The sequence below is a fragment of the Erigeron canadensis genome, chromosome 8, assembly GCF_010389155.1.
Source record: "Erigeron canadensis isolate Cc75 chromosome 8, C_canadensis_v1, whole genome shotgun sequence".
NCBI classification, from domain to species: Eukaryota; Viridiplantae; Streptophyta; class Magnoliopsida; order Asterales; family Asteraceae; genus Erigeron; species Erigeron canadensis.
In genome coordinates this window covers 30,355,115-30,375,981 of record NC_057768.1, presented here as the reverse complement: position 1 = coordinate 30,375,981, position 20,867 = coordinate 30,355,115, and the positions used below count along the sequence as shown (strand labels likewise).

General features: G+C 29.3%; 3 protein-coding genes across 3 annotated transcripts; 1 reads left to right on the top strand and 2 right to left on the bottom strand.

The window, feature by feature from the left end:
• Nucleotides 1–1,969: 1,969 nt before the first annotated feature.
• LOC122609787 lies at nt 1,970–3,919 on the bottom strand. Its single transcript, XM_043782730.1, has 7 exons — nt 3,741–3,919; nt 3,410–3,467; nt 3,219–3,299; nt 3,082–3,117; nt 2,764–3,003; nt 2,534–2,675; nt 1,970–2,445 (listed from the first exon to the last, which is right to left on the bottom strand). The coding sequence occupies exons 1-7, from the start codon at nt 3,917–3,919 to the stop codon at nt 1,970–1,972; spliced, it is 1,212 nt and encodes a 403-aa protein (XP_043638665.1).
• A 3,632-nt stretch (nt 3,920–7,551) lies between these two features.
• On the top strand, nt 7,552–11,303 carry LOC122579751. The gene is made up of 7 exons (XM_043751980.1): nt 7,552–7,910; nt 8,260–8,348; nt 8,433–8,568; nt 9,972–10,067; nt 10,154–10,276; nt 10,363–10,625; nt 11,033–11,303. Exons 1-7 carry the CDS (start codon nt 7,730–7,732, stop codon nt 11,141–11,143), a joined length of 999 nt encoding a protein of 332 aa, XP_043607915.1. The 5' UTR covers nt 7,552–7,729; the 3' UTR covers nt 11,144–11,303.
• Nucleotides 11,304–12,041: 738 nt separating this feature from the next.
• LOC122610603 (patatin-like protein 2) lies at nt 12,042–15,069 on the bottom strand. Its single transcript, XM_043783579.1, has 7 exons — nt 14,983–15,069; nt 14,656–14,840; nt 14,332–14,518; nt 14,026–14,187; nt 13,395–13,697; nt 13,060–13,235; nt 12,042–12,111 (listed from the first exon to the last, which is right to left on the bottom strand). The coding sequence occupies exons 2-7, from the start codon at nt 14,757–14,759 to the stop codon at nt 12,042–12,044; spliced, it is 1,002 nt and encodes a 333-aa protein (XP_043639514.1). The 5' UTR covers nt 14,760–14,840; nt 14,983–15,069.
• Between the last annotated feature and the right edge of the window lie 5,798 nt (nt 15,070–20,867).

The following is a 20,867-nucleotide window of genomic DNA, read 5'->3' as shown; positions in this document are numbered from 1 at the left end:
TGCGGAAGATGAGGTTTTACTGTGTCGAAATTTCGAAAAATTGAGGGATGAAAATAATATTTGAAGAAACAATTGGATTGGATGTATATATATATATGAAGAGGGTTAATTAAGGCGGTTACGATTAAAGGATTTAATTTGAGAATAAGTTATTTGCCTTATGTAACAAGGGTTTTTTGTTTCCTTTTATTTGCTGGCCTTCTTTTATTACTGTTTTAAAATAAAAATAAAAATAAAATTAACTATTACTTTTACAAAACAAAATTGTTTCGTCTTATGTAAAAAGAAATCGATATCTAATTACAGTATGACGATATAATTCAATATGTAATTTAAGAATTCATGCCCGTTATAGATGTGGTAAAGTGTTTTATAATTATTCAACGAAAATGGTCGGCTGCAATTATCGTTTTTAAAAAAATAACTTACATAATTTAACTAGATTAAACCCATGCAATACATGGTAAATAATTGTTGTCGTATAATTCCGTTAAAACTAAATAATACATCTTCCAATTTGAAGTATAAAAGTACAATATTGTAACAATGTATTTAAATGTAAATTTATTTATTAAAGACAGTTACATAATAAATGGATATATTTTAATCTTAAATGGACTTATCTTTCTAATAATAGTTAAATCATGTAACAATGTAATAATAAATAAAATCAAAAAATAAGATATATAAAATATACTGTACAAATAAACTATCAACATAAATTCAATTTTAATGCATAAGGCACAAGCTGAAAGGATTGACTTTTAAAAAATGAATAATTGATTGAATAAGAGTTAACTAAAATGTAAAATTAGATCTTCTAAAATTTGAAGGATGAAAAGAAAAAAAAATTCACTATATTGTATTTAATTTAATACTAAATCAATTTGATATAATCGTTATGTAATTCTTACTCTAGATATAAGTACGTGACAAAGTTTAAAATCTTGAAAGCTTTTTCATTCATTATATAATCTTTAAATAATGAACTTTTACTGAGTCTTTCTTTTAAATAGTATCATAATGTACTAAAAAAAGAAAAAAAATAACAAATAAGCAAACTTAGTTGACGTCGAAAGACTTAACGCACATTAGTTTTATCTTATCTTCACTTAGTTATAATAATAATAATAATAATACATGTATGAGGTGAAAAATGATCAATAGGATTATAAAAAGTGGTTACCTTATAAACTTTCTAACAATAAACAATAAATATCTATAAGAAATAGTAATTTAATCGATGGTAATAAAATATGAAGACTATTATACATTTAAGAAAAAATTTTGAAAAGAACTATTAAAAATATGAAAATAGATATGTCATCCAATTTGGATGATCTTGCAGCCGACTTATTATTATTTATGGTTTTTTTTTTTACTTTTTAATTTTTTTTATTATTAATTAAAGATGATTTGGATAAAGAATAGTTTTTAAAGTAATGCTTAAAATTAAGAAATTAATGTAAGTATAACAATACATTCTCTAATAATTGTCAACTAATCAAAAAACTATTCTTTCTTAGTTATATAGAGAGATCAATCGAGTCTAGCCAAGAAACTTTCTTTCGGGGTTCATCCTGTGCCCATAAATATTTAAGAAAACCCCTTATATCTTTTCGGATTTTTTTTTTTTTCAAAAACTTATAAATGAATATAAATAATTAGTTTTTTTAAATGTAACTTAATGTATAATGATGAAAAGTTTTAATAAACTAAACGTGTTAATTACAATATGTTTGTGATTTTCATAATTAAAGATAAAAAATTATAAATTAAAATAATCAAAATGTGTTAATTGTAGAAAAGAAAATTTAGACTAAAATATATATAGTTGGTATTGGTATTAATTAAGATTTAGGCTCGAATTGAACTTCTCTTTGACTATAATGTTTACTGTTTGTTTTTGATACTTGGATATATGCTGATATGCAGAAATGTGTATATGGCCTTACTTCAGAGATACCAACTACAACTTTGATATGTGGATGCATTTTACAGCATCAAAATGTGAGTTTTTCTGATTGGAATCGAGTGGCCTCAAATCCCAATCTTCAACATTTTTCGGGACACAAACATCAAACAGGATTTGACCAAGTATGCCATAAGCTTTCATCGTTGACAAGGCAGATGGTCGAATAACAGATTCTTTAAATTCATCTTGCACTGATCCCACCTCTCTAACTTGATCATACTCCATGGAGCCAGACATGATTAAGTGATCCTTTCGATCAAGAGCCATTTTTTTGGACTTTGGTTGCATGTCTGAAGCAGAAATCGCTTCCCTTAAGTGGCTAAGTGGGTCAGGAATCTTATTATGGCCTAGCTGAATGCCATTGTTTTGGCTTTTTAGTTGCTGCAGCCGCGTTGTGTATAAGGATGCAGCCTTAGTTAGTAGTTCTCCCACGGCTGACTTGTACTCCTCTGGGTGATGCAAGTAATGACCTGCATGAGTGATTATGGGAAGTTATGATGTGCATTTTGAAAGCCATTATTTCATGAGTATTCAATATGAGCCGAGTTAGGCACCAACCTACATGAGGGGAGCTACTCCATTTAATCAATTTAACGTCAGCTCCAAGACTTTTCAATCGTTGCGAAAAATTGAAAATGGTTTGGTAAGGAGCAATATCATCAGCCTCAGAACACAATATGAGATATGGTGCTCCCATAGCCTACAGAATTCAACAAATTTATAAGATATAAGGCTTAAATAGATAAATTACCATTGAAATATATAACTTACTATAACAATAAACTTACTGCAGTCGAGTAGAGAGTCTGCCAATAGTCTGCACGTTGTAACTCAACTTTGGGAAGAAACAATGCATCAAGACAAGACGCAATACCATTTGCAACCCATGTCACTATGATTGGCGGATGGGACATTTTAAGAACAGATGGATGGAGAAATAATCGGGTACCAACATCACTTGTGAAATCCGCAGGAGTAGAGTCAAAAATGTGACCAGAAAGACACTCTCTAACCAATCGATATTCGTCCTTTACAACAGTTTTTTTGTTTACAGTAAGTTAAGAACATACAAAGGGTGAAAATTAGAAAAAGAACATGATGATTACCTGATTTTTATGAGTTTTGCTCGTTCCATCAATTATCTACAAGAAAATAATACTGCGTAAATGCTATACAATCAAAAATATAAACTAATAAACAGGCCCTTTGTAGAAGGAACAATTCATTTAAAAGTCACATTCACCTGTATGACTTTGTACAGAGAAGCTTTTGGGCCACCAGAAAAAGAAGCAAAAACAACCGGGCATGGTCTATCTTTTAGCTCCTTTAACATACAAAACGAGAAAATTGTATAAGTTGAGTACTAATGCTAAAAAGTCTATTCGGTTTATACACAAAAACTTATAAGTAATGGCAAGATGATACAAGAATGACCTTAATGAGCTCATTTAGAATGTCTAACGCCAAGGATGCTGCCTTATCTGGGAAAAACCTGAAATTTTCTACATATTAATTCCATAGAAAAGTAACAAACTTCTATCAAATACTAAGAGTACAAGTAACTATCTATCATCAAATATTAAGAGTACAATTAATTTGTTATTCTAACATGGTAATCAATTTTCACAGGTAAGTTACAAAATTTAATGTAAATATTTAGATTTAAATTGAACATTGACTTAAAGCATGACCAAACTATAACTTCAAAAAAAAAAAAAAAACTTTAAGGAGATAAGGATTTAGAAGTGATTTAAGAAAAACATACAAATTGAAAAACTGAAAGTGGCAAACCAGGGAATTCCAACCAAATGAAGAGTAAAGATTAACATAATTATTCAAGTGTTTATCTTGACTTGACATCCATGCAAATACTACTACTATCCCTTTGTTATTCAATTCTTCTTTTTTACATCCCCAGTATAATCTCCCACCAAATCCCCACATATTTCTTGAAGAAGACTTTAGAAAACAAGATAATGGTTATTATGTTTGGATTAATTTTTTTTATTGAGATAATTATGAAACCTATGCAAGTCTTTTTTATTTTATAGTGTTTGATCAACAAGGCACTTTAATTTAATAATAGCATAATATGTTTGATCAACAAGGCACTTTAATTTAATAATAGGATAAATATGTTTGATGACTGTAACTTTGTAAGTATTTATATGTATCTTGTGATTTGTCAATATGAGTTATATATATTGCAGGCTGTAGGATTTGGTCTTGTAGCATTCTTTTTGTAAATTGTGACTATGAGTTCACTATTGTAGTCAACTCCTTCCTTTGGCTTTAAGATGTTTAATTCACAAGTATTCCGTCACTTCTCCCAACAAATACTAGTATACGACTGATCATATATAGTTTGATTTGTTCCTGATTAGCTAGATTTGATTTGGTTTTTAGTTTTTGATCATTTAAACTTTTAGGATTGTAAAATCGAGCAACCCAATAAACCATAAATCAAATCGTTTAACATCCTAATAGAGTTGCAAAACGTGGAGCAGATGAATTAATTGACACAAAAAGGCCAACTAACAATGATTTAACTTTATATGGAGACTTTTAATTAAGAAAAGGGAAAACTTTATCGATCGGCCAGGTTGTATGTGGTGTTCGACTTGTTTTATTGGACTAGTGGCTTAGTAAATGTGAAGTCAAAGTGACATAATCATTCGACATATAAAGACAATGATATGATGATATGTGTTTACTGTATGTCAACTTATATTCAATACAATTCTTACTTTGTTTAGGCATAAATCACAAAACAAATGTTATTATTTGCACTTCATTCTCAAGTTTTAAATAAATAGAAAGGAAAGGAGATGATTAGATATTGATAGAAAAGAAAAAAAATAATAGTAGATAAAATGCATTCTTGAGTTTATGGGTAAGAAAAGGAAAAAGAGATACATTTACAAAAATATCATTTTGATAATATTTATAATACTTTGTTGAATGTAAGAGTTGAGGCTAGAATAGTAATTGCATAAAAAAATTCTTTCCTTTTCTTCTAAATCTGGCCAATTTGGCAAGAAAATTTTTGGGGTTAAAACCTTTAATTTATCCTATCATTCTTTTTCTTTTCTTTGATTAAAAAAAACTTAAGAATGAAAAAATATGATATTTTCTTATCATTCTTTTTTTTATCCTTTAAAAATAAACTCAAAAATGTAATGTTAGAGTTAAGGTTGAATCTTACTCCACATAGTATAAACACTATTTGTAAGCACCAAATCGGATTGATTCTACTCGTTCAAATACGTGTGTAGCCTTTGTAAATGAGACAAACTTTATAAAAACGCTTTCTAGGGACAAGGTTTTATATATAAAAAAAAGGATAACTGCAGAAAATAGAAAGCATCTTTAGACCAATTCACGATATTAGCAGTAACTTTTAAAAGTTTTAGTTATTAGCAATGACCTTTCATTTATTGGCGTAAATAGCAACATTTGACACGTGTCTTTGATGACGTGGAAAATTTTGATGATGTGGCAAACTTTTACTGATGTGTATTTTCTTATTTATCTATTATTCTTATTTTCGTTGCCAGGTCAGTTTTCCCCAAAATAAAAACTACCACATCGTAACAGTGACACACATTTAGGGTTTACAAACTTCATAAACCCAAAATTGATTACGGGCGATAGGGAAGCAATTGAGGGTTCTGATGGTTATATTTTATTTCTATTTAAATATAATAATGAATAAGAGATTTTGTACATTAAAATACAATATTTGACCCGTTTCATTCGTCCTCATAGAGATATAGTATGATTCCCAGTGTCGTTCATCTGTAAATGTGTTGAATATGTCATGACTAATTCTTTTGATTAATGTGATTTATTTTATACAGGGTATTGCTAGTTTACTAGTTACTACCATATTAATCACAATGGATCCTTAATTTGTTTTCTTTCCCATGTAATTTTGCGTTTCTTTTGATTATGATTTACAGGGAGGTGATGCTTCTGTAAATACCGTTCACCTTTCCCCCAAAAATTTTGACCATGTAATAGTTTGTAACAAGACATCATCCATCTATCTTATGATTTAAGTAATCGATTTTCGGTTTTATGAATCATATAAACCTATGTCAATGTTAGGATTTAGGGGTTTTTATTTTGGGGGAACCGACTGGGCAACGAAAATAAGAATAATAGATAAATAATAAAATCCACGTCAGTTAAAAGTTGCCACGTCATTAAAATTTTTCACGTCATCAGAGACACGTGTCAAATGTTGCTATTTACGCCAATAAATGAAAGGTCATTGCTAAAATCAAAAACTTTTAAAGGTCACTGCTAATATCGTGAATTGGTCTAAAGGTGCTTTCTATTTTCTGCAGTTATCCCATAAAAAAAACCTTCAAATACCTTCCAAATACATTAAATCATGGAAAAAGCATGTTTATATCGATCTAAGACCTTGTTTTTTTTTGTTTTTTGTTTTTTTTATCAAATAAACTTAGTAATGAAAAACTTAATGCATTCAGTTAAATTTTATGTTGTTTTTTACTTAATAAACAAAAATAACCGTCAATTATCTATTTTTTAATTAATACATACAGACATCATTTTTTTTAAAATTTTTTTTACATAATATGTTAATATATTATCTTAACGTTTGTATGACATCATTCAAAAAAATAGACAAAACAAAACAATTTCAAACTTATTTCAAGATATAATGATTTTAACATAATTTTAGTATATGGAAAATTTTTATTTTACTTAAATATTTAGGAGGAATAGAAACTAAAAATCAAAACTCGTATAATTAATTAAATTTTTCATTGTATTTTTTTAAAATTATATAACTATATTTTTTTTCCCGATATCATTGTAACTTAAGTGAAATATTAAGTGTTATCAAAAGGGTTGATATTGAAATAGAAAACAAATTTGTAGATTAAAATTTATTATTGTAATTTTATTTTGGAGTTAGAAATATGAGAATTGAATAATCAATTTATTATCAGATTTTTAATATAACAAATGTGATTTATATATTTTGACTTCTTAACAAACTGTAATTTTAACAACAACTTCTATTCAGCTACCCGCATATTATGCGGGTTGATTAGCTAGTAATAATAATAACGCCCATTTATCCACTCATTGTGAAAATCCCCTTTTAACTCTAATGACAACTTACAATAAAACATGTACACGGAAGTTGTTCTAACTTGAATGTATGTATAAATTATAACTAAACTAAATAAACTTTAATAATTTGCAGTAATTAAACAATTAGAATAAGATCAATTGAAATTACTTCGTTTTTAGAGATAAGAATGAGAGTTCCATCCTTTTCTTCTTTTAACAAAACGATTAAAAAGATAAGAATGAGAGTTCCATCCTTTTTTTTACAATATGATTAAAAGTTCTTTAAAAAGGGTCCCGCTAGTCCTCTACCTTCGATTAAGATTTAAGATGGACTATCTTCACACCATAATGATACGTTTTATCATTTATAAGAACACATGGTCCCAACTCCTTACTAAAACATTACCTAAAAAATGACATCCTTTCCTTAAATCAAGTTAAAAAGAAAACCTTCTTTTATTACATTCATCACACACAAATGTAAAAACATTACAGAACCCAAAATCCCCCTTAGATTTTATTCACCTTTTTTTATTCAACATTGTCAAAATATTCACTTCCATTTGACATTCATTCTTTAATCTTATCTCAATACATATAAGGACATAATTTATATAGATATAGATATAGAAAATTGTATGTATGGCAAGAGCAGAGTTTAGTTATAATTATTCAAATAATGGGAGAACAGTAACACCCAAATGGTGTTCCTGTAAGAGAAGTATACTTATTATATGTTCATTCAATATTGTTGTTGCCCTTTATGTTTTTCATAATCTCTACACTTCATTGTACTCTTACCCTTATCAAGATTCACAACAAGGTACTTCCTTTTTATCTTTTTTTACTGTTAATTGTTATACCCATTTGTTAAATTAGCTTTTTTTACTGTTTGGTGACTGATTTATGTGTAAAGATTGTTAATTGAGATGTAAAGTTTGTGCCTTTTTTGGTTTTTATGTCTGGGTTTTGTGTAAAACCCAAAACCCAATTGTGTTTTATTGCCATTTTCCAGGAAAAAATATTATTTTTATATACAAGATTACAAATTTGAGGGTTTTGTGAAAACTCCAATTTAATTTTTGTAAAGTTTACATCTTTATTGGTTTTGGTGTGAAAAAAAGAAGCTGATTATGGTTTTGATTAAATTTGATGTGTGATTGCTTGTAAAGGTGTTAGCTACACTCCTGATCAGATTAGAAAAATGGAAGAATCAGTGCGAATACGAATAGAATCTGAACCTGTAAAGCTCATTGAAATGGTAAGATTTAAACTTGCATTTGATTGTTATAATGGTAATGGTCTATTTGTTCAATTCAAATTAATTAGTGTTAATGTTTAAAAGGTTAAGGAAATCAGAACACGTTTGAAAGGAGAAGATGTAACTCGATTACCGCAGTCATTGAAGCAGAAGTTAACTGATGAGCTTTTAGAAGTTTTGAGGGCTGCGAAGGCCAACGGTAACACCACTTTACAAAATGGTATGTTTCTTTTAATATATTTCTTTCTTTATATAGAAGGCACATAATTTGCAGCTATGATAAGTATGCTTTAGATCTTACTTGGTTTTTAAGTTTTCTGTTAAGTGATATATTAGCATCATTTTCGATAAAGGGTTAGAGAATAATCTTAATATGCTTTCTTGCAAAAGTGTATTCATGTCTCATGGGCATCATCTACCTAACAATGGGACCAAGTATTAATGCCTGTTAGGTTTATTAACTGTTCCAATCATTAATCATAAATAAGACCCTCAATTTGTCTTTTTTTACTGTCATGCATTCCATATCTATATTCATGGTAAAATTTTGGATTGGATAGTGATACACTGATGCCAAGCTTCTTAGAGGTTTCTTTATGGTAAATTTTGGATCACGTATCCACTCTATAGCAGAAGCATTAGATATTTGTTTTATAACTTGGTTTGTTAATTAGCAAATGTTTAAGTTTCCTTTGTTGTCGTCTACATATAGCTATTTTAAGGGTATTTATGCTAATTTTCGAAGATTCTAAATTTGGCCATTGAGCTTCTTTTTATCAGTAATTAATTGGTTTTGGTTGTAAATTTGTAATTAATCTTCTTCATGTTTTTAAATAAGATGCAATCGCAGTCCCGTTGCATATAGCTGTTGAATCCATATGTTGAAAATGATTTGTATAACAAGAAGTCATTCTTACCTAATTAAGTTTGGAGCAGAACTGACCCCATAAATTGTTGAGGCTTCTTCTTTGGTTCACTTTTTCTTGTATGTTGTTTTACTGTTGTACGTTGTCTTTACTTCTATGAATCTATGATTGTCTAATACTTATTTTATACCCAACTATGTGCAGTAGTACCGTGGCTATAACAGAATAAAAATAACATCAATATGAGTACTTTTTCAATTGAAGTTCAAAACAAGAGGTTGGTTGAAGTAGTAAATTTCCATACTCCTCAAAGCATTAGCTATATGAGATAGAAATTTTAAACTGTTCTGAAGCTCATAGTCATTTCGGACTTATTACTCATTAGACTTTCATGGTGATCATACTTTGACTTCCAATGTCAAACGAACTACTGTAATATCAGATTTGGGGTAAATGTATATGATTTGGGAGGATCATGATGACTAGTTAACTGCAGAACAAGTACCAGAAAGAATAAGTATCAAAAGAGATACTTGTAGATTAAAAATTGCAAATGCAAATGTAATACTTTAAATAATGTCAGAAACACATTTTTTAAAGTCAACATATGACTCAATGTGTGTATTTTAAAGTTTAATTGACCAAAATGGACTCGATAATGTATCAAGATCTTAATTTCTTTGACATTCTTGTAGTCTGGTAACGCAGTTACATTACTTTCTTGCTACTATCTAATTGAAAATTTTATGATGCACAGAAGCTGTTCAACAATGGAGGAAGAAAAAGTTAAAAGAAGCTAAAAGAATTAAACGTGGGAAGACCTCAAATTCAACCATCCTACCGGAAGAAGCAGGTGATTCAAGCTTGTAAAAAGCTATTATCCATAGTACTTCACTTATAGTAAACTTGTACTTATGAGAAAGATTACTTGACTTTTAGGAATACTTGCAAGAGCACTGAAGTCTAATTGGGCTCAGCTATTAGATGAAGTTGGTCTGTGGATACCTGTTAATATTATCAACAATGAACATAATGACAAACCCGAGGGTGTAGATGATTTTGGTAATTAAATATCTAGTTTTGCTTTCATTCTTAATTATTCTGAAAAGTTTTAGGATATGATAAAAATGAAATATACCCATTTTCAGATGATACAATCCTAGCTGGCAGGCGACTACCGCCTGAATGTAATGTAGAACTTCATACCGACTATGGTGGTCGAGCGGTCAAATGGGGGCTTACCCATCACAAAGAAAGCGCGTATGATTGTTGTCAAGCTTGTTTGGATCATGCTAATAATGCTAAACCAAATGAGATCAAATGTAACATATGGGTTTATTGCCCGAGTGAGGATGGATGCCATTCCCCGGATATATATGAACATAAACTTCAAGAATGCTGGCTAAAATATGTAAGCTCTTCATTCTCCTTTTTCCTATTAAGGTTTTTTTCCTTGTATATCTAACATGATGGCAACTTGCATAGAAAGTAACCGTTCTTAATAACTAATACGTTAACTTTCAAAGATCTTGATTCAAGATTTTTTTAACGCGGTCACCCTCTTAAAAGGACAGCAACATGGGCAACTTTGATCATGTTGACCTTTTTACTGGCATGAAGGTGATCAGCCGCTGGCATGACAGCTGAAAACTGGTTAACTTACACAAATTATCTTCAAATAATTTTTTTTAGAAGCTTGAGCAGTTTTTAAGCATAAAGAGAGTGTTTTACTCGAAACAGGAACAAGACAAAGTACATTAGCTCTTGACACAATTGTCCCTTAATTCATGATCCATGGTGCTTCTATGTCATATGCAGGATGAAAAGCCTAAAGTAAACTTTAAAGACATGTATTCAGAAAATTACAGAAATCGTCATCCAAATGCACCGATGTTTGTTCCTTGGGTCTCCGGTGTGATAAGTACTTGAAGACCTGTATTTGTATCTATATGCTTGTGATTTTGGGTTTTGTTCCATCTGTTACTTGCAATTTTCTTGAACTTTTGTAGTGATAAACGGGTTGGGAAAACCAGCGTCAAAAGGGAGGAAGACATTGGTTACATATTGAGCATACAATATTTTTCTATAATTTTGATCAGTTTTATAAGTGATGTGTGATGCAACACGCATCCATGTTCACTTATCCATGAGTCTACTTCAACTGTGGTTCAACTTTCCATTTGCAACGAACTTCTCAATCTAGCCGGATCACCAAATAGACTTGGCTATATCGTAATCCTTTTTTTTTTCTTTTTTTCACAATCTTGTGTTTTGTAAAAAATTTATAAAGAGATTGAAAAATATGCTAAACCTAAGCGATCCTTGATCCCTTTTCATTTTGGGCTATTTAGTAACTCACATGCCCCTCACGTGAGGGCATTTTGGTACTTTTCCCAGTTTGTCTTCTTCCCCTCACGTTTCCTTTTGAAATCTGCTATTGTATTTGATCTGTATGTAAGCCTAAATTAGACACTCAGGAGGTGGACAATGAGTGGTGTGAAGATGGCACCCGGAATGTGTTCTTGACTCCTTGTCAATTTATACATCTTTTTTCAAGAATACAGTATAAAAGAAAAGTAAAATCAAACTTCATCATGATACACTCTTATTTGTGCTTTTTATTTGAAATGCATATATATGTCATACATTAAACTTCATGTTAAAATAACAAACGAACCAACCACAATATTTTACACAACTGCTAATAAATACATATCGGTAGCTAGCTATATATACATGATTACATCCGAGTAAATTAAAATAAATAAATAATAAATAATGTTTGTATAATTAAGAAATATCAAAGTGAAACCATTCACGACTTTAATCATTTGATGAGTTGAGCTGATTTTGATGACTCTCGCAGCTTCTTTTCCTCTGAAAGCAATTTTGCAAATCTGCATTGATCGATATGAAAATAATATTAGTTTTAAGTAAATTATTACTTGATTTGTAAATTTCTCTAAAATGTTTTTATGATCAAAATTACAAAATATATTAGTTTTTGTTAGGGGTGTAAGAAATGAACCGGAAAACCGAAAAACCGGTCCGAACCGCGTGATCCGAAACCGAGAAAACCGAAAACATAAAAACCGAAGTGTAACGGTTCGGTTACGGTTTTCAATATTCATTACCCGCAGTTAACCGAACCGAACCGAATTTTGATATATACCTACATATAATCATATATATGTATATTTACACATATATGTATTCCATAAATACATCATTTACATATCTCTTTAGCTAAATTTTTATATTTGTTGTCTAAGATATTAACAATTTTACTAACTTTCTTTCACAATCTTTAATTAATTTTGAATATTATAAGTATTTTCTTATATATATACTCTTTTTAAGAAAAGTTGTTAACTTTGTTTAAAATATTTATCAAAAACATTAGTAATATCATATAAAAAACATTTTAAGTAGTAAATCATGATACTCTTAGATAGAAACTTGCATTGTATAAATAAAACGTTAGAAAAAAGTAATTCACAATTAGATAAAATGTATATTTATTATAAAACAAAATATTAATGTAGCTAAATAACTATTATATATATAAAAAAATTAATTAATGCAATGTAAATTGACTATTGTAATTAAAACTTAAACTTTTTATTAGCATAACTATAATAAATGGTTAACCGAAAATAAAACCGAAATTAACCGACTTTTTCAGATAACCGAACTTAACGGTTTAAAATTTCTAACTAACCGAACTGAACCGAAACCCGAAAAACGATTCGAAATTTCTTGCTTAACCGAACCGAACCAAACCGTTTACGGCCCTAGTTTTTGCATAAAGTTACGGAGAAAATCAAAGTTACTACTATATTGACCTTTTAAGAGTTTCAGCATATGTTTCTCCATTTCCTATTGGTTCAGACAATCCAGTCTTCCAACTGACCCTTGAAGCTGGTTTTTTCAATAGCTTTTCACCAATTTGTGCTAGTTTCACCATATTCTCTTTTGTCACATCATCCACTGATGCCTCATTACCACTTAATGTATCCTCCTGGTTAATTATATATTAAACATGCATTAAACACAAACTATTTTATAAACTGATCGATTAAGCTCAAAGTAATTAATATCCAGTAATAAAGAATTATTAAGTTATTAGTTTATAAAACTTGGAAAAGTACTTGAGCTTAATTAATTAACTTTTACGTACTTGGATTCGAAGGTAATTTTCTTGAGAATGAACGGCTTGAAAGAAGACTGAAATGTGACCGTCGACCATATCTCCACTTGCTTGATTGTATACATCTATGATAGGGGTGGAACCATCGTGGATCAGCCAACTTAAAACCCCCCATTTGGACGCCATTTTAGCGTTGTATTGTTTCGTTTCCTTTGATGCACCCGTGCCTATAGAGATCATAAGGAACCGACCATAATCCTCTGGCTTAACTGGAAAGAAGTCTGAATTTTCGCTAAACACTTTCCTTGTTACTTCACTTATTGCAACAAGCGCCTACAAAACATTCCAATCGCCAAGAATTCATTAAGGAAAATGAAGTTCTGATTGTTTCTCATTTGTGGGCAAAAGAAAAAAAATTGGCATGTTAATTGGATTTGTTTCTCAATTGTTTTAAGAAGAAACTATAGAAATCATATACCCAATCACTAAATCTTAAGTTTCCTCACAAATACACGAAAAAAACTATATATGTGTGTATGGATCGAGCGCCGCATACTGCCCAATTGGATATCGATCACTGTGGTGTCTCAAATGCTAACTGCTAACTACTAACTACTAACTTGTTGTTCAAAATATTTATGTATATAACTAAATTATATACCGGATTATTGGCAGCAACACCACCATCCATAAGATTATATTCTTGACCATTTCCATCAACGTCGTCATTCTTGAAGTAATAGGGAGGAAAATAGGTTGGAGCTGCGGATGTTGAGATGCATATATCTGATAACCGAGCATTGTTGGTTGGATTAGCTTCCGCCTGTTCATGTAAAATTGATTGGGCTTCTTTTATGTAATAGATAAACGGTCTAACAATAAATTAATTAAGGACATATATATACATATATATTGAATTGCTAATGGATTTTGTAAGTAAAAAAAAGGTAGTTAAACTGAAATTTACCGCATAAGTTGAGAAAACCATGGGTTGTAGAAGTTGAATGTCGAATGTAGGAATGACAACATTGGTTAAGGTGTCCTTCAAACGAGTGTTTCCTAGTTCCTGTCTTATGACCTTTCGAAGATACTTGCCATTGTACTTAGGTCCAAAAATCATGCTAATCCATGTCAAAATTGATCCCCATACACCCCTATAATTAAGTTGAAATCACAGCTTAATTAATAAGGTCGATCATGATCATATTATTATTAGCTAGTACACATATACCAAAATAGATGCATGCATGATCGAATTATATGATCTATATTGGTCATAAAATCAATAAACCTAATTAGTTGTGGAAATATCTTAGGGCCATGCTCCATATAGAAAGGGACAATATCTTTGGCTGCGTAGAGCGGTTTGTTGTTTCCGTCTGGGGCTGTTATCATGGCTGTCACAAGACCACCGGTGCTTGTTCCCGCAATTACATCAAAATAATCTGCAAGTCTTGCATCCTTCCCATCCAATTCCTACATGATCATATATAATCACATACTCCCAAATTATAATTAATTAGCTTTGGATATGATCATATATATCAAAGCTAACAAGAACTACGTACAATCGTACAATGTACATTGTCATTTTGTGTGTTTCGTGTATTATATTTACCTGTAGTTGAGATTCGAGGAAAGTAAGTATAGTGGCAGGAATTATCCCTCTGATACCGCCTCCATCGATGCTAAGAATGGTGATAAGCTTTCCATTGTTAGTTGGGGATTCGATATGCTTTGTTTTCTCCATTAATTATTATTGTTTGTCGAAAAGATTAATTAACTTAATCAAAAGAGAATGTGATTTCACTTGTTTGATATGATATTGATAAAAGATGGATGTGGTTTGGTGGTGTTTATATAGCAAGCTAAAGATTTGAAAATTTTGAAGAGTATATATATATGTGCGTGTTCATGCATGCAGTATAATTAAGACTACTTAATTATGTTAATAAACACTACTTGCATATATGAATAGTCGCCATTTATGTCACTTACAAGAATAATTCAAAGTTTATCGCCAAAGCCTATTTGTTGCTTCATATATATATATATACATTATTATAAAACTTTGTACAAGTTCTATTTGATTACCACAAACTACCGAGTAATAATAATAATATTATATAAGTTGGTTTAATCTGTGGTAACTAACTAAGTTTAGAGACGCACGTACGTATACGTACACACATGCATTTAATTTGTACATACAATGACCAAAAAAGTAACAATCACCAAAAGGTTTTAACCCTTCAACTATGCCTAAACAAAAGCAGTTTATATATATTGATGCAATTAATTACATATATAATTCATTAATTCATCATAATCAAGAAATGTAAGCCAATTGCAAGCATTTTTATTGCATGCTATCATATCTTTGGGTGTCAGAATCTTTGCGGGAGATTTATCTGGTTTTAGCCGATATGTATATATATAGTACGGTGGTGGACAATATATGGACTTATCCCGTCTCTAGATTAGTTGGCTGGCGTTCATGATCATATAATTTTATTTTATTTTATTTTTTAAACCCGATCAAGTTTTGTCAAACGACTAGCTAGTTAATTAGGCAAGGAATTTTTTGGAGCTTTTAAGGAAAATCGTAACAAATTGTATACTTTAGTTACAAAAGCTTAAAGTTTTTGGTTTGATTCTAATCTAAAAGCTATATAAACAAACTGATAGGTTACAGTTTTTGAACAAAATAGGTTGCTACATTTAAATGAATGAGAGATAGTGTTGCAGCGTTGAGATGATAGGAGGCGATAAGTCATATAGTGTGATAGCCAAATGTTTTAGCCGTACGGGTTCCGTCCTCGGATTTAAAAATTCGTCGAAAGAATATCGAATGAGATCTCTAATGAAAAAGCATGAAATTTTAATAACACCCATACAAATTTTAATTTATCGATATACGGTTTTTGAAATAAAAGATCTTAAATGAATTAGAGGAATAAAATGATTTATGGACGAGAAAGAAAAAAATAAGTGGTTGAGATTTGAGGAGGGAGAAAAAAATTAATGGTTGAGATTCAAGATTATTATAGGTATATTAGGTAGAGATGTTTAAATTAGTAAATAAGGAATAAGGGTATTTTAGATAGTTCAAATCATCTTTTCTTAAAAAAAAAAATTACTTTATAAGATAATATCAGATATTAGATAATTAATTGTCATCTTGAATAACCTAAAAAGAGAAAACACTACAACTCGATCTACAAGAAAAGGAGTATTAACATTGTGGAATTTATATATTTATAAACTAGCATGATGTCCGCATACTGACGACGAGTAATGTAGATAAATGGCTAACACCCCCCATGCAGATGTGCTCACATCGGTTCGATTCCTGACAATGCCTTAAAGGGTTTGCTCCCCATGTGTTAGATGGGTATAACATTACTAAGATCTCCTCATCACATTTGCATGTGGCAGGATTCGAACCTGAGACCCCTAGGAGGAAACTACTTAATGGAAAACCCCCTAGCTAACACCCCAATGGCGATGTGTTATTTTAATAAAGGGTATTTTTAACATTTTCTCTTTATAAATTTCAACAAAATAATCTTCTTTTTTAATAGGAAATATCAAGGTCGTAAATATCGGTTTCGGTATCATATCGGCCGATTCCCGATATGCGATATATCAGATATGTCAGGGATATATTGGATACCCTAAATTGTAAAGGAATTCATTTAAATATATATATATATATATATATATATATACTAACAATATATACAATTTGACACAACTTTACATACCTTTTAATCTTAATTGTTATGCTATGAAGCAAAATTTACATACTTTTTAATCTTAAAGTCAGAAACCCTATTTTTGGTTTATAAAAAAAAAAGAAAAAAAAAAGACAACTTTTTTGACCGATATTGACCGACAATTGGCCGAAATGATAGTTCAGCCGATAACCCATATATCGTATCAGTTGAAGGCCGATATCCAATATATTACCGATATATCGACAGATATATATGGCCGATATTTACAACCATGGGAAATATAGATATATTTGACTTTTAAGTCAAAAAAATACCTTTACTTTATCATTTAATGCCTATTTAGTGATCAGGGACGGAGCCAGAACTTATTTTGTAAGGGGACAAATTTAAAAGTCTCTTGTTATATTTATTAGAGTCATTTTTTAAAGAAAATTTTTTTAAAAAAAATTGACCCTCACATGAGAATTAGAAAATATGGACTCTTAAAATAATTTCGTGTGAGGTCTTTGTAATTTTGGCAAATGTGTAGAAGGAAGGGTTGCATGATATTAAACAACATAAAATAAATTCATCGAAATCAATGATATGCAATTTAGCCTCTACATAAATTTTCACCTGACTATTGTGATTACTATTATATAATAATTAGAAAATAAAATATCATTTTCACATACAGCTATATTATTTATCAATGTATGATACATTAACTCAAACAAATAAAACACTTTTTTAACTTCTATTTTTAAACTCTATTAAAAATCAACACTTTTTTCAACTTCTCTTTTTAAACTCTATTAAAAATCAGAATAACTCAAGATTTTTACTTTATCAATAGAGGATTTTATCTCAAAACTAATGTTTCTAACATAAGTAACATACTTCCGAAGAAGATGCGTATAACAACGATGGTGACATTTGTATGTATTTTCTGTTTATTTATATTTTTTAAGAACAAAATTACAAATATACTTTTAAAAAATTACATTGTACCAAAATTGGAATGGGGACAGTTGTCCACACTGCCCCCATTGTGGAGTCGTGATGACATTTAATTTTGTCATCGTATAAAAATTAGGTCTTTTAAAAGTTTTTTTTTTCTTCCACATAAACCTTATCCATTTAGTTAATTTTCTTTTATTTCTAATTACATTGTATTAAATTCAATAACACTTTTTTTTAATAACAAACCAATTACTACCAAATCTATATGTCATTGCCGGCATATCCCTCTTTTTTAATCAAACATGTCATGTGTATCTTGCGGCATGATAAAAACATGTTGGATCTAATTAAGTAATTATCTTCTATAAGTCTGACTATAAATATGGAAGTAGTAAATACTTGATGGCCTATCTACTAATTAATTTAACGGTGTACGTGTGTGTTGATGTCTCGTGGTTTAATGGACCAGTAATAACATTTGAAAAGGTTGAACAATATACGCAAGCTAGAAGAATATATCTCGATCTGATCTTTAATTAGTTGGGAAGCCGTAGCGGTGTCGAAGCTGCATATATAATATTTAAGTGTCATGCGTGACAACTGACAAGTTATTTTGTAATTCTTGATATGTACAGTAATGAATGATATCCAAGTTTATCTCTATACCATATATATATATATATATGAAAATGTTTGACCCATGTTTTTTATGAACTAAAAAAAAAAAAGATGTGAGATATTCTACACCCAAACTTGGGTGTCTAACATATATATATATATATATATATATAGTAGAAATATTGCGAGAACTAATAAATTGTCTAAAACTACGAGAACCAATCAAAACCATTAGATTAATTAAATCAAAGGCTAAAAAGATTTGGTGGCATTTATGTAATGATTTTGAATGCAAATTAATTTATTAATAAAAAACAATTAAGAAAGGACATAATTGGAATATGAAATTAAAAGTGATAAAATGAAACGGAACACAAGTCGTTCGAAAAACTAGGATCTTACCTTTTAAATTGTCAACTTCTTCTAAATATTAATTAATAATAATAACAATTGATGCCTTTTATTTTCAAATATATATTTTTAATCGTTTTACAAATTAATTAAATTAATCAATATAAGAAAATTATTGATTAAAACATTGATTAATAATATAAATATTATTTTTAAATGTATTAATTTATTAATATATGGTTATAAAATATGAAAATGTGATTATATTTAACATATAAACATGTGAAATGAAAAAAATATATAACATAAAAAACACATATTTTTAATTGGTATACATGTGAACGTTAGCTAATACATATGTGAATGACCATATTCACAAGTATATAAATATTTTTTTATTATAATAAAATATATCTATTAACTGGTACATATGTGAATGACCCATTTCTTTTTATCTTAAACATAGGTGTTCAAAAATGTATAACCTTATTCAGATATTTTTGAACTATAGACAATTTAATTGGTACACATGTTTTAACTTGTACACATGTATAATAATTTTTATAACTTTAACAACTATAAATTGTATAAGTTTGTTTCTGTTTGATTTTAGTGATTTGTTAAACCTACACATATGTTAATATAATGATAAAAGAAAAACATTTGCTAAATTCATTGATGTTTACGCATGGATTTGGAGATAATAAGCTTATATAAAAAACTTAAATTCTTTTTAACTTGTTAGTAACTGTCAAATATTAATGTGACGACTTTTAATGAAAGGGGACCAATTCACGAGGGAATTTTGTTTACGATTGATAGTTAACTAAAATGTATTAATTAAATGACACTATACCCCTAAAGATTTTAATTAAATACTAGTTCTCGCAGTTTTCGATAAATATTTAGTTGTCATTTTAACTTTTTAATATATATATATATATATATATATATTGTTTTTAAAATGTTAGACGTTAGTTATTGGGCATTTATGGTCAAAACCAATATAAGTATAGTCTAAAAACTTATAGTTGTATCGCCATTTGAACTTAATTAATAAAGCTAAATGGTCAGCAAGTTGCTATTATCAATAGTTAGCAATTTGATTAGTTGTGTATATAAAAATGAAGCATAGAAAGATGATACTAGTACAAATTAAGAATCTTATGCCAAACAAGACATGATATCTGATTTTTGAAAAAGAAGTTTGAAGAAAAATTTCTGGCGTAACCGATATACTTAACACTAACACTGTCGGGCTTGTCCAAATCACTCTGGTTTTGTCAAAATCACCACCACATGTGTACTTGAAAGAAAACGATAAACCGGTAATTATATTATATGTTTGATGCTTCCGCCACATGTTTTAAAGATAGTAAAGTACACTACAACAAATTTATCAATTATTCACTTTTTTTTCACATATATGAATGCGTGTAACTTTTTCACACAAATTTCACATTTAAAAATGTTTAAAATTTATTCACATTTATAAGTGTTTATTATATGAAAAGGTGTTAAAAAAGTCACACTTTTAAATGTAAACAAAAATAATTGTATACTAATTAAAAACTTTTCATGTTAACAATAATTTACAAATTTTGTAAGCACTAAATATGTACAAACTTATTAAGCATGACACTAATTGTCGCACATTTCATACAGGATTAGAGGGGGTAATAATTAGGGGTTGATAATTGGTTTGTTTAGGGCCATGAGTTGTTGGGCCCGTTAAACTTGCAATATCTTAGCCCATTGATAAAAAAAAAATTTTTTTAAATAGAAAAGGTTATCGTTGTATTGTTATAAAGGCAACATATTGAAAGTATTTATTTGTTTATTTATACATAAT

Coding starts and splice junctions, on each gene's coding strand:
- LOC122609787 (XM_043782730.1), bottom strand. CDS start 3,919: ATGTGGGGATTTGGTGGGAGATTATACTGGGGATGTAAAAAAGAAGAA. Junction 3,300..3,409: donor TTCTAAATGAGCTCATTAAG/GTCATTCTTGTA, acceptor TGTATGTTAAAG/GAGCTAAAAGATAGACCATG. Junction 3,004..3,081: donor GCAAAACTCATAAAAATCAG/GTAATCATCATG, acceptor ACTGTTGTAAAG/GACGAATATCGATTGGTTAG.
- LOC122610603 (XM_043783579.1), bottom strand. CDS start 14,759: ATGATAACAGCCCCAGACGGAAACAACAAACCGCTCTACGCAGCCAAA. Junction 14,519..14,655: donor ATATTTCCACAACTAATTAG/GTTTATTGATTT, acceptor ACTTAATTATAG/GGGTGTATGGGGATCAATTT. Junction 14,188..14,331: donor TGGTTTTCTCAACTTATGCG/GTAAATTTCAGT, acceptor TTACATGAACAG/GCGGAAGCTAATCCAACCAA.
- LOC122579751 (XM_043751980.1), top strand. CDS start 7,730: ATGGCAAGAGCAGAGTTTAGTTATAATTATTCAAATAATGGGAGAACA. Junction 8,349..8,432: donor CTGTAAAGCTCATTGAAATG/GTAAGATTTAAA, acceptor AATGTTTAAAAG/GTTAAGGAAATCAGAACACG. Junction 10,626..11,032: donor AAGAATGCTGGCTAAAATAT/GTAAGCTCTTCA, acceptor TGTCATATGCAG/GATGAAAAGCCTAAAGTAAA.